General features: G+C 44.0%; 1 protein-coding gene across 1 annotated transcript in view; it reads left to right on the forward strand.

Annotated features, from left to right (window-relative positions):
* Positions 1–8,405: 8,405 nt before the first annotated feature.
* Positions 8,406–15,690, forward strand: part of GTF2F2 (general transcription factor IIF subunit 2) — a 129,325-nt gene continuing 122,040 nt past the window's right edge. Inside the window, exon 1 of the mRNA XM_019756989.3 lies at positions 8,406–8,646. Within this exon, the coding sequence (XP_019612548.1) occupies positions 8,581–8,646 (66 nt within the window). The 5' untranslated portion in view covers positions 8,406–8,580. The remainder of the gene's footprint in view (positions 8,647–15,690) is intronic.

The raw sequence follows: 15,690 nt of genomic DNA on the forward strand, positions 1-15,690 counted from the left end.
AGCCTTCACCTGATGAAAACCTCACACTGCCTTCACTCCAGGTTATGCCCGAATCAAGTTTTTATATTTTAGTTCGTGGAAATGATGTTGAGGAATTTTCTCCAAAGAAGGAACGGTAGAATTTGAATATAACAGTTTTGCAGTCCCTAAGGAATTACTGGGTCTGTGCAATAAAAATCAATTAATGCCAAAACCACAGAAAGAGAGAAAACCAGACTGATACATCTCATGCTGGGAGTGCATAGAGCACATATGAAGTAAATAGTCTTTGCCTCTACCCAAACCAAACCTGATCATACCTCGAGATCTAATTACCCATTTTGTTTGTAGGAAATAAAAGGGAGAGAGAAACATCATAGATGACACCCTGGGGATGCAATTAGCGAAATCCAGAATGTAGGAAAATGTACAGGACAACTAATCTAGTTTTTTTTTTTTTAAATAAGAGAGAAAGAGAGAGAGAGAGAGAGAGAGAGAGAGAGAGAGAGAGAGAGAGAGAGAGGAAGAGAGAGAAAGAACAAAGAGATATCTCAATCACAATGTATGAACAATCTAGATTATAAAAAATGTTATTTATTTTTAATTTTAAGTGTTTAAAAAATTTTTTATTGAATGTATTGGGGTGACATTGGTTAGTAAAATTACATAGGTTTCAAGTGTACATTTCTATAATACATCATCTATATATCACATTTTGTGTTCACCGCCCAGAGTCTGTTCTCCTTCCGTCACCATATAGTGGACCGCTTTACCCTCTTCCAACTCCAGTTTTAGGTGTTTTTAAAAATTGTGGTAATGTACTTAATAATATAAAATTTACCATCTTACCCATTTTTAACTGTACAGTTCAGTGGCATCAAATACGTCCACCGTGTTGTGCGGCCATCACCACCATCCAGCTCCAGAACGCTCTCATCTTGCAAAACTGAAACTTTGTATTCATTAAACAATGACTGCCCATTCCCTTCCCCCCAGCCCCTGGCAACCACCATTCTTCTCTTTGTTTCTACCATGTGTTTATGAATTTGACTACTCTAAAATCTCATCTAAATGGAATTGTACTATTTGTCCTTTTGTGGCTGGTTGATTTCACTTAGCATAATGTCCTAAAAGTTCATCCATGTTGTAGCAGGTGTCAGAATTTCATTCCTTTTTAAGACTGACTAATATTTCATTATACGGCTATATCACATACTGTTTTTCCTCATCCATCAGTGGACACTTGAATTGCTTCCACCTTTTGGCTATTGTGAATAACGCTGCTGTGAAAAAAAGTATTTTCAAGCTCTGGCCAAAGTGATGCATAATCCTTTTCCCTTTCTCTTTTCCTGCTGGTTGGAAAAGACAGATGTTGTGGTCCACTATGTAGATAAGAACAACACCCCAGAGATGGTGAAATAATAAGATGAAAAAACCCTGCGCCCCCCAACAACCTCATGAAGCACAGCCACCATCAGCTCAGTCACTTAAATGAGAGAGAAGGAAAAATTGCATTTACAAAGCTATGGCATGAGTGCTACTTATAGAAAGGAGCCTTAGATTCACCTTTTCTTGACTCCAGCCATAGATGGGGGAGGTATGTCCTTGCTGTAACTAATATTTTCACCTAAACCTGCTCATACGTTTGTGTATTTGGGTAGGAAATCTCATCCATCAATAGGGAGGCCCCAGCTTTTGCTCTTAGCAGTAATGTGGACAGAATTCCTCGTTGATATTCAGCACGTATGACTTCTCTGGCTTTGAAATTTGAACACTAGTGAGGATCCATCTGTTTAATATGGTATTTTAGGACTTACTGTTTATTTGTGATTTTTATCTGGGCACTTAGATCAAGTATTTCAGAGCTGTTTCCTAACTATAATTTTATTTACTATATAAAGTATAAATGTTTTGGTAAATTATATATGAAAACAAATTGGATTTCGTATAGCAATGACAGATTAAATTTTGTTATGGTTTATTTAACACTTTATTCCCAGGGTAATCCCCAGTGGGCAATCAAAAGACTTAATGAGAGTGAAGGCTTCTTGCAGGCCACAGCAGTTGTACGTCACATCAGACATAAGGCACTAACCAAAAGCAATTCAACTGAATGTCATCCATCAGGCAAAACGCATGCAGAGTCTTGTCTCATCTCCCAGAAGGAGCAATTTGGTGCGCGTGTGTGTGTCTGTGTGTGTATGTTTTATTTTCTTATACTGAATTATCACTTGGTAGATGGTATTTTGCTACACGGACAGCAAGGAATCATGAAATCTTGTCAATTCTACCTCCTAAGTCTGTGCATTTCCAGTCCATCCATTGTGTGCATTTCCACTGCCACCTCTCTTCCTAATCCAAGCTACTACCCTCTCCCACTTGGATTAGTGCAGTAATGTCTGAACTAGCCTGAACTAGTTTCCATGCTGGCCCCTTCCAATCCAAAGTTTTCCCACAGAAGCTGGAGGGATCTTTTAAAAAATATAAATCTGATTATTTCATACTCAAGCTTAAAACTCTCCTTAGGGTTTACATTTTCTCTGAACAAGGCTCCCAAGGCCTTTCATGGCCGGGCCTCCCATTCCTTCTCCAGTTGGTGGCACTGTCACTGCCTCCCCACTTGCTCACTGTGCCCTGTGTGCTAGCGTCCTCTCGTTCCACAGACACCAACACGCAAGGTTCTTCTCCCTCCAGGGTTTGCAGGTGCTACTCCCTTTTCCCAGAGCACTAACGATTCAATAAATTATATTAAACACAAAGGTAATAAGAACTAAACACTCATCACTTCCTAATTATTTTACTATTACCTATGCTCTTGAAGTGATTTACGTCTAATGTATCCACATGGTCAAATGACTGTACAATGGCACGATGTGATGCCTCTCTTCCAGCTCTGCTTTTGGGGATATCAGGTTGGCAGCTTGAAATGGGCTATGGGAGGACTGCATACACCTCAGAAATCGGCAAACACCAGAAACCAGAGCTTTTTCAGGGGCGGGGTTAGGACAGCCAGTTCTTAAATATTTACTAGCACTTCACTGCCTATAATAAATTCTTTGTGCTCCCTTTCTGTTATTTAACTCACTATAATTCATGCCGTTACCGAATACTTAAATGTATAACTAGTGTTGTCATTTTGATTTGTTTTCTCATTTATTCATGTAAGAACTCTTTGAGGTAGGTATAATAACCCCATTTTATAGCAAGGAAATTGGTATAGAGATGTTAAAATAATTAGGCCAGCTCGCAGGTGAGCCAGGACTAAAAAATATGTTGGACTCTGAAGCTCATGCTCTCTACGGAAACAATTTTCTGTTTGCATATGGCTAGGGATACCAGGAATCTCCCAGGGGACACAGGTATTCTGCGAAAGAGAGAATTGTTGAGGTGAAAGGAAAGGCAGGGAGAATCGAGGATGGGGTGTTATAGCCTTGGTGTGATATCAAAGCAAAATCATCTTTCTCTGACATCACTGATGTGGGCGAAATCTAATTAATTTCCACATTGTCACATTCACTTGTAACTTTTGATTGAAAAATATATATATAGTAATCATTAAATAGTAAGTCTGGATTACTACTGTGTTTCCCCAAAAATAAGACCTAGCCAGACAATCAGCTCTAATGTGTCTTTTGGAGCAAAAATTAATATAAGACCCAGTCTTATTTTACTATAAGACCGGGTATAATATAATATAATATAATATAATATAATATAATATAATATAATATAACCTAATATAATTAATGTAATTAATATAATATAATATACCGGGTCTTATATTAATTTTTGCTCCAAAAGACGCATTAGAGTTGATTGTCCGGCGAGGTCTTATTTTCGGGGAAACAGGGTAAGAAGGCCTTTGTGATGGTGTTTTGTTTGTTTGTTTGTTTGTTTTTGCCTATGTTTCTGAGTGAGTATGAACAAAGAGAGACTCTCTGGCTTGGAAAGGCACTGGGCCCGTGTGCGGTAGCCAAGCACAAAATTGAGGCATGGACTCAGCCACCTATTAATATCATTCTAATCCCCTCAACTCACTTGTAACATCTCCTCTGATGGCTTTGCTGCTTGGAACTCTAATGGCTGCATGAGAGAATTGTGGTGTTCAGAATTTACCAGGCATGGGGGAATTCCAGCTGTAAGACAAATGACAAAGAGAAAAATTTCCGATAAACTTTCTCTCAGGCCTCACACCTTGGAGTCTGACCTGGTTTTAATAAACTCTATCAATGTGGGATTAGAACAACGGTTCTCAGATTTTGGTGTGCCCGAGAAATGCCCAGGGAACTTGCTCAAATGTCAGTTTCCTGAGCCACTTCCAGAAATCTGATTTTCTTCCTATGGATTGGGGCTCAGGTGTCTGCATTTTTAGCACATCCCCTCAGAGGTTCCTGATGAGCTTGTCCAGGGACCAGACGCTGAGAACGTTCCTGTTGAATGAAGCACGTTTGGTGGTGGCTGGGGTGGTTGGGGCATTTATTCCTGCTGCACCTGATCCAGAAAACCCACAAAGAGAACGTAGTTCTCCTATGAAGCAGATAGGGCTGCTTTGAGGCCCAAACCAGAATCCAAGCCCTAAGGGAAAGTGGAGTCGTAGGTTGGTCTAGACACTACTGGATTTCTCGGGAAAACTTCGGCTGGCAGTGAGTACTTGAGCCCTCCCTCCTCGACTTGCATTTGTGTCTTAAAAGACTTAACAAGAATGTGACTAGTCAATCATCTGGAAGAGTAAAGAATTTTAGAGTTGCCTTTTGAAGCACTGACCTCAGCACGGGTGATGGTTCGTTTTATGCGTCAACTTGACTGGGCCTCAGGTTGCCCAAATGTTTGGTTCAACATTATTCTTGGTGTGTCTGTGAGGGTGTTTCTGGAGGGATTAACATTTGAATCAGTAGATTGTGTAAAGTAGCTTGCCCTCCCCAATGTGGGTGGGCTTCATCTAACCCATTGAAGGCCGAAATAGGGAAAAAAGGTTCAATAAGGGAGAATTCGCTCTCTCTACCTGTCTCCCACCTAAGACATCAATCTTCTTCTGCCTTTGGACTAGGGCTCAGATTGCAACTTACACCTTCGGCTTTCCTGCTTCTCAGGCTTTTGGACTCAGACTGGATGTACAGCGTCAGCTCTCCTGGGTCTCCAGCCTGACAACCGCAGATGTTAGGAATTCTCAGCCTCCATAATTGGGTGAACCCATTTCTTACCATCTTTCTATCTCTCCAACTGTTTAATATGGTATTTTAGGACTTACTGTTTATTTGTGATTTTTATCTGGGTGCTTAGATCAAGTATTTCAGAGCTGTTTCCTAACTATAATTTTATTTACTATACAAAGTATGATAGAAATGTTTATATAATAAACATTATGATATAAATGTTTTTATCATAAACATTATCTCTCTTTCTTGAACCCTGACTAATACAGATTTGGTACTGTGAATGATTCTAGAGGAGCAGAATGTTAAGGGTGAGTTTTCTGAATTGGTTCTAGGGTTTCTGCAATTGGATGTCTACTCTGATCAGATTTAAAGATGTGAATGACTCTATTCCCAGTAGTAAAGAGAACACTGATGATCCACGGTGTGATTGGGCGATAGAGTTCCGTAAAATATCTGCATTGGATACACCTAATCAGCCACTTATAAGAAACAAAGATCTGAGTGACTGTGTATATGATACTACTGAACATTTGTAGAAACCTAACCAATATCATGAGATTGGCTGGTGGCTTCCATGTTGCTGGACAAAGTGATGACGAGAGAAAGGGATGAGCTCAGGATTTGAACTCCCAGCTCAAGCACGGCATCAGTGACCTGAAAGCTTCTATGTGTGCCCTGAAGCAGCCCTTGTCTCCTGTAGCCTCCAGGCTGAGATTGCTGAAAATCCAACATAGACTCTTGTCCTGTGACTGGCTGAATTACAACACAAGTTGAACTCCCAGCCTCACAGGGTGTCTGCTATTAATGTGAAAGCACTGACTGCGGATCCTGTAAGTTGGACTAGGGACATGTGGGAAGACCCTGATAAAGCTGGGGACATTGAGCCCCTGAATTCTGATGAATCGTCTTTGCCCGTGGAAGTGGCCTCCCTCCAGTGGAACCAGCTTCCCCACCTCCAGGGGCATCAATGCTTCCACCTCTTATCCCCCTCTGAGGGGATTAATCCTACTTGTCTGAAGAAACTGTAATGGCTTCCCCTAAGGTGACAATGCTGATTCTCCTGAGGACCCACCACTCACCAGCCCTCTTTGCTTCTAGACCTATAACTAGTCTCCAATCCCAGCAGGCCCCTAAGGATGAGGTACAAAGTGTGACCTGTGAGGAGGTGTGCTATCCTCCAAAAGAACCATTTAGGTTTTATAATGTATATGAGCAGAAGTCCAGAGAACACGTGTGACAATGCGTAAGGGTTTGGGGTCATGTGGAAGGAACACAAGTGGATGAGGCCACATTATCGGTGTCTGGTGGATTGCAGGCCTCAGGAGGGGAGGATCTGGCTGCAGTATGTTAAGTATCGGTCTCCAGAGCAGGTCTGCAAGCCTCATTCAGAGCCTCTGTCCTCCTGTTCTCTCAGCGCACATAAGCTGGACGGGGTTTGAAAAGGACAGATAAGGGGAGTTCTTTATTCAACAGTGTGTGAGGACAAGGTGCTCCATACCTTGTTGGGTTGTTTTCCTTCTTCCCTATATAATCAGTTTTAAATAGTCACCTTTTCTTTTCTCCTCCAGCTGTTTCTTCTTATTTAGCTATTTGTTCACCCCTGATCCCTGTAAACACACACACACACACACACACACACACACACACACACACACGACCCATAGATCAAGGCCAAGGTCCTAATTCTTTAAAGTCCCTTACCAGGGTGCTCCAAACTAGCTTAATTCCCTTCTCTCAAAGTCTCATATTTAAATTTTTTGCCTTCTATTTGATTAAAGCAACTTTCTTTTCCCATTTGTCCTTTATATGTTTTAAGGCCTTTTCCCAAGCTGTGACACAAAAACGCAACCTTTCTGGGGTGGCCAGTTAGCTCAGCAGAGTGTGGTGCTCTTTAAAACAAGGTTGCTGGTTCGGTCCCCACTGTGAGCTGCACCCTCCACAACTAGATTGAAACAATTACTTGACTTGGAGCTGATGGGTCCTGGAAAAACACACTTAAATAAAAATAAAAGTTAAAAGAAAAATGCAACCTTCCTTTTCAATGCATGCCTGGTCTTCCATCTTTCCTATTAGCTTTCCCAGCTGATTTCAGGGATGGGATGGCATTTCCTTTATCCTCACAGACATGGAATCTGTTTAATTATGTGCATAGATCGGATGCGTGATTCAATATATTAGTTGCTATTCTTACAATATCTTATTGTCTATTTCTCTTTGGTGAATGTTCATTAAGCCAAAGCCTATTGAAATCTGACAATAGATGTTGCTAGATGTTGTGGATATAAGATGAAAAAAGCCCTATTTCTGCATAGGAGGAGCTTATAGTCTAGAAAGCAAAGGCAGCATGTAATCACGTATATTATAAAGAGTCATGGGAAGTGTCACACACTGTGATATGTGAAGCAAAGCGAACTTCCTCTGGGGGAGTTAATAAAAAGTCTCGTAGGAAGTGATATTTCTATTAGTCTCCAAACCTAAGTAGGAGTTTGCGGATCCGAGGACGGGAGGGGGCGTGGGGGGAAGGGGTGGGGGGAGAGTGAGGCGAAGTGAAGAATAGGGCATGCGAGTAAAGAGGATCGAGTGTGCAGAGGCCCTGAAATAATTGAGTTAGATTCTGACTCGTTTGGGGCGGTCTGATGGGTTCAGTGCGGTTGGATGTGCGGTGGGTGCATTGACTGGCAGGGATCAAATTGAGAGGGCCTTTGTAGAGAGGACTGAATTTTATTCTAGAAGCAAGAATGCTGTTTAAGCAGGGGCGTTTAACAACCAGGTTTACCTCTTACACGTCCACTGTCTCTGACCGAATTATAGGGACCCTGGGTTTTGGAGACCGAAGGGGTGTGCTCGGTTTGCTTAATCAGAGGCGCTCAGGGCAGCCTCTCAGTTGAGACGCTGCCTTTTCTTTTTCTTTTTAAGCTCTAGAAACAGCATGTTTTCAGTATCTCCAGGGCTCCTCAGTCCGACCCGTGCCCACATTCACTTACTCTGTTTATTATCCCAACCCTCTCCCCCTAATGCTGCCTCTCCTTGGCCACGGTTGGACATACACTGACAGCCTTTGTCTCTTTGAACCCCATTTTTCCGTTTCGACACTTTCTTCAGTTCTGCTGACCTAGTCTTTTAACGTATTGCTGACATTTTGGCCCAGTGCATCCCATGTTTTAATCACTCGGACGCCGTCGGCACCAGTAGCCACGCCCACTCCGCGCAGCGGCCGAAGCGGGAAGTTTGTCTGCGCCCGCGCGCCGTACTGACGGGGGCAATGCGCAGGCGCACTTGCGGGCTGCCGGCGGCGTGTTCCTCTTTCCCGGGGTGCCCAGCTTCCTGGCCCGCGGACGCCGGCGGTTTCCCGTGGCCTCCCGCCGCGGCTTGCCCCGGGCTCCGGACGCGCTCCAGCTCCCGAAGCCGCTGCTCTGGGTCGCACGCCTCCCCTGGCGACAGACCCATGGCCGAGCGTGGGGACCTGGACCTGACCGGCGCCAAGCAGAACACCGGAGTGTGGCTGGTCAAGGTACTGTCCGCGCGACTCCCGCCTGCGCTCCTCCCGGTACTTTATGTCTCGGTAGTTTCAGCGACTTGAGACCGTCCCACTTGGTCCGAGGACCTTTTAAAGTTCTCCACGGTCATCTCGTTAGCGCTTCCGGTGTCTTGAGAGGCAGGACTCATTGTTCCGCTCGTTTGCAGACCAGGGAGTTAGGGACCCACCGTGTCCTTCAGCCAAGTGAGGGTCCGCGTCTGCCAGGAACGGATCTCCGTTCCCCACGCCCGGGTTTCCCGGGGCCCAGTCTCGGTGTCCCCGATCCGAGCGGTGCGTTTCACCCCAGACTGAAGAACTCCTGCATCTTCTCCTGGTGAAACTCATTAGCGTCGTGAACCTGTGTCTGTTGCTGCCGCCTGTACCGTTTTCTCGGCCAGAGAGGAACCCTGAACCCGCGTACCCTTAAAGTGTCCTTTAGGGTGACGGCCCTTAACGAGTTCTCAGGACAGCTGAGCTTTCTGAGCTCACGCCACGGGGCCGGAGAGTTTTCTCAGAGCACGACGGGGCCTCCTGAAACCGACCGTCAAAATGGTCCTTTGTAGAGACAGCAGATCTTGATGAGCCCTTAGCACAGCTTTACTTTTTCATATTGGGGAGTGTTGTCTCTTATGAGAGATTCATAAGATATATGTATGTTCAGATGTGATTATGACTTTTTGAACTTCAAGTAAAATGTAGGGACCTTTGGTTAGTTAAATTTTTAAAAACTTTTTTTTTAATCACATGGCTGAATTCTCATGAATTGAATCTGAGAGGCCCTTCCTGTCCATTTCTTTAAAATAGCTCATGTCATCCGCTAGCATGTCAAACCTGTGTTATATAGTCTGCAAAGTGCTTTTCAGTCTATAGTGATGCTGTGTTGATGTGTTCAGTGTTGGTTACCTCCGTCTCCCCAGTGCACACACATTCCATGAGAATAGGGTCTTTGCCTGTCACACCCAGAATTGTGTTTGGCACCTGGTAATTGCTCAACAGATATGTGATGAATGAAGGATCTCTTACTCTTCAACCCAGCCTTAGTCTCTGGCACTCATTTGACTTGTCACAGCTATATCAGTGTGGAGTAAATGAGCGTTTCTCCTACTGCATGCTAAATGGAGGAGAATCATTAAGGAGAACTGCCTTGCAGACTGAAAGAGCTTGAAAATACGGTGGAACTTGAGGTGATGCATTTATGATTGGAGCACAGTAAATGCTCCATAAATGTTGTTTACCTTCCAGGATTTGGATGGGTGGACAGAGCCATAGCGTAGTGTAGCATGGAGCGTGGAACAGAAATGCAAGACTGAAAATGCGTATTAACATGGTGTGTCCTGGGAAACAAAGAGGAGATTATTATGTATTATGCCTAGAGCAGAGAGTCTGTGTAAAAAAGGGGGGACCATATACTCATATTGCTGTATTGTGAAATGGGACTGTCTTTAGTCTCTAGGAAGTGAGGGCCCTTTTGGAGGGTTTTGAATAATGCAGCGGTGCAAATGGTTATTTCAGGAAAAAAGTTTGAGGGGAATCTAACCAGAGTCAAAATTAGAAAATTATCACAGGATCATGGGTTTGTGATAATGAAGTCTGAGGAGTTAGGGAAATGTTTTTAGTAAGTTGTCAAGACTTGGTGATTGACTAATGAGAAGGTGAAAGAATGTAATGGATCTCAAATGAAGTTCACAAATTTTAGTGATCTCTCATATATGGTGATTTGAATATATTTAATCTCTAAAAAGAACTCAACTCAAACCAAGGATTTGTTCTTGTTTTACAAAGATAGTTGTCATGTTTCATTATTTATTGTTTGCAATATCGTTGTTTCCTGGTATCAACTTGGCTGTGGTATTTCTGTTTCTAATCTTACGTGTCAGAATCACAGGTTTGCAAACCTTTCCAGGGTGTGAAAGGACTTTCTTGTCTGTTCTTGTCCAATGAGGACCTTATCTCTGAAAGAGGATGAGAATTGCTAGCAAATACTTTCTGTTCCAAAATCCATTCTTGTTCCACCTTTATTTGACAACTTTTATTTCTGCTCTAGTTAAAGGAGTCTCAGTAGGCAGTGGGGTTTGATTTGCACAGCTGTCAGGTGGTTTGAACTTGTTTCCTTTGCACTGGGGTTCACATCCAGTGTGCTTTTCATGCCCAGATCTTGAGCATACTTGGATTTGCATCTCTGGATCATAGTAATGAATTGAATGCATTAAATTGTAATGGTAAATTTCATTTTCAGCTTTCTTTGTGTGATATTAAAATATAACATTTGCTTAGAAAGTGTGTCTATTCTCATCCAGTCAGAATTTGTGAATAGAACCACATCCTGATTTCAAGTCTTTTCTCTGTACGTTAACCTTTCTCGTTATAAACAATACCTTGAATTCTGGTCTTTGAGGATAACATTGCAAAATAGGTGAGTTTCTTCTTAGAGCATCTAAAAGTTAATGGGCCATCTTGTACATATTTTATTAATTCCGTAACTAGACAGGTGTAGAACAGGTAAGTACAGTAAGAGGTATACTCGTACAAACAAGAGCTCTGTGAGTTTTGAGCAGGGAAACAATTTGTTTGGCTGGAACAGGGAGGACTTTGTGGGGAAGGTAACAGATAAGAAGAGCCTGTGGACTTGATTAGTTAGAAAACACTTCCCAGCAGAGCTGGGGAGAACGAGAGGTATTCAGGAAAAGGCAAATGTAGTAAATTTTGTACCAGAATATCCAGTATATGTGCTGTTCTGGCCTAATGAAATGCCATTTCTGGGGTTTGAATATCTTCAGTCTACAAGAGAATAATGATGCAAACAAGTTTTGATAGATGATGACGTGGTTGGGTTTCTCTTTATAATAGATGTCACCTGTGAAAACATGTCAGCAGTCACAGTTTTTACCTTGTCTGAGAGCCAGTCCCTTGTAGTTCTTCAGTCTGTGCCACTGTTAGGTCACCAACTGGTCACACCACCGGCACACATCCTCCGTCTACCAAATCACGATTTAAAATGGTGGAGGATGTTAGTTCTGTTGTTTGGCTCCCAATATTGAGGCTGCTAGAAAAATCATCTCTCCTTATGGTTGGCTGGGGGGTAAAGTACCTGAGGCGAAGAGGAGGAAACAAAGCCAGCAGGTTCTTAGGAGTGGGGGGACTTTTGTAAGTAATGAATATCGCCCTGGGGCCTGAGTTATAAGAAGTGCCTTCTCTTTCTTGGGGATGGACAGGTGGAGGTATTGACAAGAATTGCATGTCTAACCAGCAGCTCTCTAGCAGCAAAAAGATGCGTTTCTAGCCCAATCAGCCTTCTTTTTAGGAATATTTTGACTGATGTTTGTTGGAGGAGAGGATCAGGACAGGAGAGAGAGACATCCTTCCCTGAGAATATTATGTCCTTCGTTCAATGACTCAAATGCCACCAAGTTCGGCCTTTGTTATTTCACAGGCAGATAAGCAGTTGGACATTGGCTGCCAAAGAGAAAGCTGTATACCAGGGAGAGGTGAGACTGGGAGGGGTGATTCCCCACAGCCTTGCAGGGGAAAAAGGAAGTTACATTTCTTTGTAGCAACGATTTTACAAAGCGAACCTATGAAGTAGGTACTAATTATCTATGTTTTTCGGGTGGTGAAATTGAGGCTTCGGTAGGTTAATTATCTTGCCCAAGCATAGGACAGTGATTCAGATTTAGGTCTGTTGGGCCACAAAGCTTATGCCAGCAATAGAAAGTGTCTCCCCCGCCCCCCTCCCTTGAGTCTCTTTAATGAGTTGCCTCCCTGGAGAACAGATGTGAGGTGGGGACTTCATTTTTGTGACCTTGGGTCTCGTCAGCTCCATATGTTGACTTTCAAGAGAACACGGGAGTTGCCTGTCATAGATTGGGTTCCCTGGGAAGCTGATTCTGCGATGGAGATTAGCATGCAGGAGTCTACTAGAGAGGTCTCTTGGGATCCACCTGTGGCCGGAAAGGACGTAAGCAGGATTGGGCAGAGGGTGTGCTGCAGTCCGTGAAAAATGAGGGCACTCCACAGGGAGCCGTCCCGCTGTGCCGAGCTGGGGCAGGCTGTACCCTGTGTCTGCCAGTCTTTGCGTGAGGTTTGCCCTGGGAAAACCAGAGTGTGTGACCTTGGTCCGAGGGCTGCTCATCATGGAGGCAGTTCCAGAGGGTGACAGCTCAAGGCCGTGTGGCCACACTGCCGGCCGCTGAGGGAATAGGCCTTCAGTCCTAAACGGGGAGATGAGTGTCACAGCGCACTGTCCACTGCAGTGCCCTCCATTTGCTTGTATTTGGAGAAAGATGGCTTCGAGACGAGTAGTAGTCGGGGAAGTAGATACTAGAAGCCACGTTGGCAGAGAAGCTTAGGGGAGTAAGTCTGAGCCTGTCACCTGAGCACCTGGCTTCAAAGGCAGGTTGACCTTATTGGTCGCCCAGCTTGATTGGTCCAATGTGCCCTCACTGATGGCCAGTCCTCGTAGGGGCTCGAGTGTGTCATGGTGGGCACAGTGCCCCATGCTCTGTGCACAGGACGTACAGTCTGAGCAGGGGACAGACGTCCGTGAAATGATAGTCCTGATGAAAGCACCCACCACAGGTGAGGACACCGAGGCAAGGAATATTGTTTCGGGAATGTGAAGAACAAAGGAACTTGACGCAGGGGGTCAAGGGAGAGTCAAGGGGAAATAATGCTGAAGGGAGTCATTGTCTGTCACTTTCTCTGGTTTTGGAAAATCTGAGAAAATAGCCCTGTACCTATTATCTTGTCCCGATCTGATCTATTTATTTATTTATTTATTTATTTATTTATTTATTTATTTATTTATTTAATGAATGTGAAGACAGTGGAAACAACACAGCTATCTCACAGGTGACATGTTGAGAAGCGTGTTTTGGGGAAATTTACTAAGAAAGTAGATTTCCGGTGTTTTCATCCCAAAGAAGTAATTATGTGAGGAGATGATATGTTCATTATCTTGACTAGTAATGATTTCACTGTATATTAAATCATGTTGTACATCTTAAATATATACAATTTTGTTTTAAAAATAAAATGTTTTAACGTAAAATATCAGCTGTCCAAAAAAAAAAAGAAAGTGTTTTGGAGCCTTGGAATCATATACTGTGTACCATTTTTTTCAGACTTGATGGGCTGGAACTTCTGGGAAGCCCGAGCCGAGAGCTACGTGTGGGTCCCACACTGTCCTTGTTGTCTTCTGTTTCTTGTTGCAAGGGTGTAGTGTTCTGGCAGCCTTTTGAATTAAATAAGTTGGTGGGTTTACCTGGGAACCTATCATTATAATAACGATGACAACGTAGTATGAGTTCCAAACTTGTTTTTATTAATTAACTTCTGGAACATAATCTTCTTTAAGTTGCCAATTGCTCACTTATAGTAGGTGTAATTTATTGTACTGAATTTGTTAAATTTGTTTCAGTTATGATATGCAGTTAACTTAGAATTGTTTTCGTATTGTTTGCTGGCCTGAACTGTAGTCTCCGGCAGTTTGACCACAGTCTTCTGACCTGCTTCCTGTGGGGAAGAAGGCGGTCTCGTCCCAGGTTCCAGACTCCAAACATTCTTGTCTCCCCTTTATCTTAACAGCATTTCAAGGAGCCAGCAGTGAGGGGACAGTGGCAGGTTGGAAAATGCTCCACTCCACTCTTGGCGTTTTCCCTTTTTACCCCTTATTTTAAGGTGGATCTCTGAAATAAGTTTCTCTCTGAGAATGCAACGCGGTTTATTACAATTGAATTCCGTATCCTAGGTGTATCCCAACAATGCCATCATTGTCATTACATTAACATCAGCTATCGTTTCTTCAACAGTATCCAGTCATTAATGTAACAGCTCTGCTCTCAGGATGTGCCAACCTATTCTAGATGCTAGGGGTAGGTAGCAAACAAAACACAAAGTATCTGCCTCCTGCAGTCCGTCCTAATGCGGAGGGAGAATAGGCAGTAAATACAGAGAAGGTGAAAAGTGCTCTGAAGACAAATGAATCAGGGTTAAAGGTATCAAAAAGTGTGCTCTTAAATGGGGGGCGGGGGGAAGGGCCTCACTGATAAGGAGGACCTAAAGGACATTATGGGGAGTGCCCTGCAGGTATCTGGGGAAGAATATTCCAGACAGAATTACCAGGAAATCAGGTCCTCAGATGGGATGGTTCTGGGAGTGCTCACAGATTCGTATAGTTAGAATCGAGAGAGAGAGTGAGGCCCTGGGATAGCAGGCGGCTGAATCGTCTAAGCCCTCCCAGGAGGCCTACCCGGCGACGTGGAAGCCAGTAGCCATGGAGAGGCGGCATGGCCCGCTGGTTGTGCAGCTAGATGGGGTCGGGGTCCTGGCTTCACCACCTTGGGCAAACGATAAGTTTTTGGTGCCTCAGTTTCTTCATCTGCAGGATGGCAGGATGATAATGGAGTTGTGAGGATTAAGTGACGTTTGAAGTGCTGAGAAAATAGCTGGCATGTAGCAAGCACTGCGGAGGTGTCTGTCAAAGAAATCGAAAGGCTTCGAGCACAGCACGGTCGTCTGATGGACGTTTTAAGATGGGCACTGTGGCTGCTGCATTGAAAATAAACTGGTCGTGGACCAGAGCAGAAGCAAGGAAATAGGAGGCCATGGCAGCAAGTACACAGAGACGATGGGACAAGGATGGGAGCCCTGGCGTTGGTGGCAAGGGGTGGGACGGGGATGGATGATAGGGTGTGTCAGGTGACCGGAGGTGGAATGTGAGGCAAAAAGGAGTATTCAGGGCAACTCCACGGTTGCGGACTGAGTGCTGGAAGAATGGAGTTGGCTTCACTGAGACTTGGAAAACTGGAGGAGGAGCAGGTTTCTGAGGGAGAAATGGGAGTTCTGCTGTGGCCATTTTAGCTTCACCTGTCTGCTGAACGCTCAGCTGGAGAGTTTGAGTGGGCGTTGGGACTTGGGGGGAGCCCGGACCTGCTGTAACTTGGACACCTGTCAGATGGGGCTTAAAGCCACGAGACTGGAGGAGTCGCATGAGCTCAGGTGTGGGCAGAGAAGGGAGGCCTGAGGACTGAAGTCAGGAGG

The sequence above is a fragment of the Rhinolophus sinicus genome, chromosome 16 (assembly GCF_057876585.1).
Source record: "Rhinolophus sinicus isolate RSI-liver-muscle chromosome 16, RSI-T2T, whole genome shotgun sequence".
Taxonomy (NCBI): domain Eukaryota; kingdom Metazoa; phylum Chordata; class Mammalia; order Chiroptera; family Rhinolophidae; genus Rhinolophus; species Rhinolophus sinicus.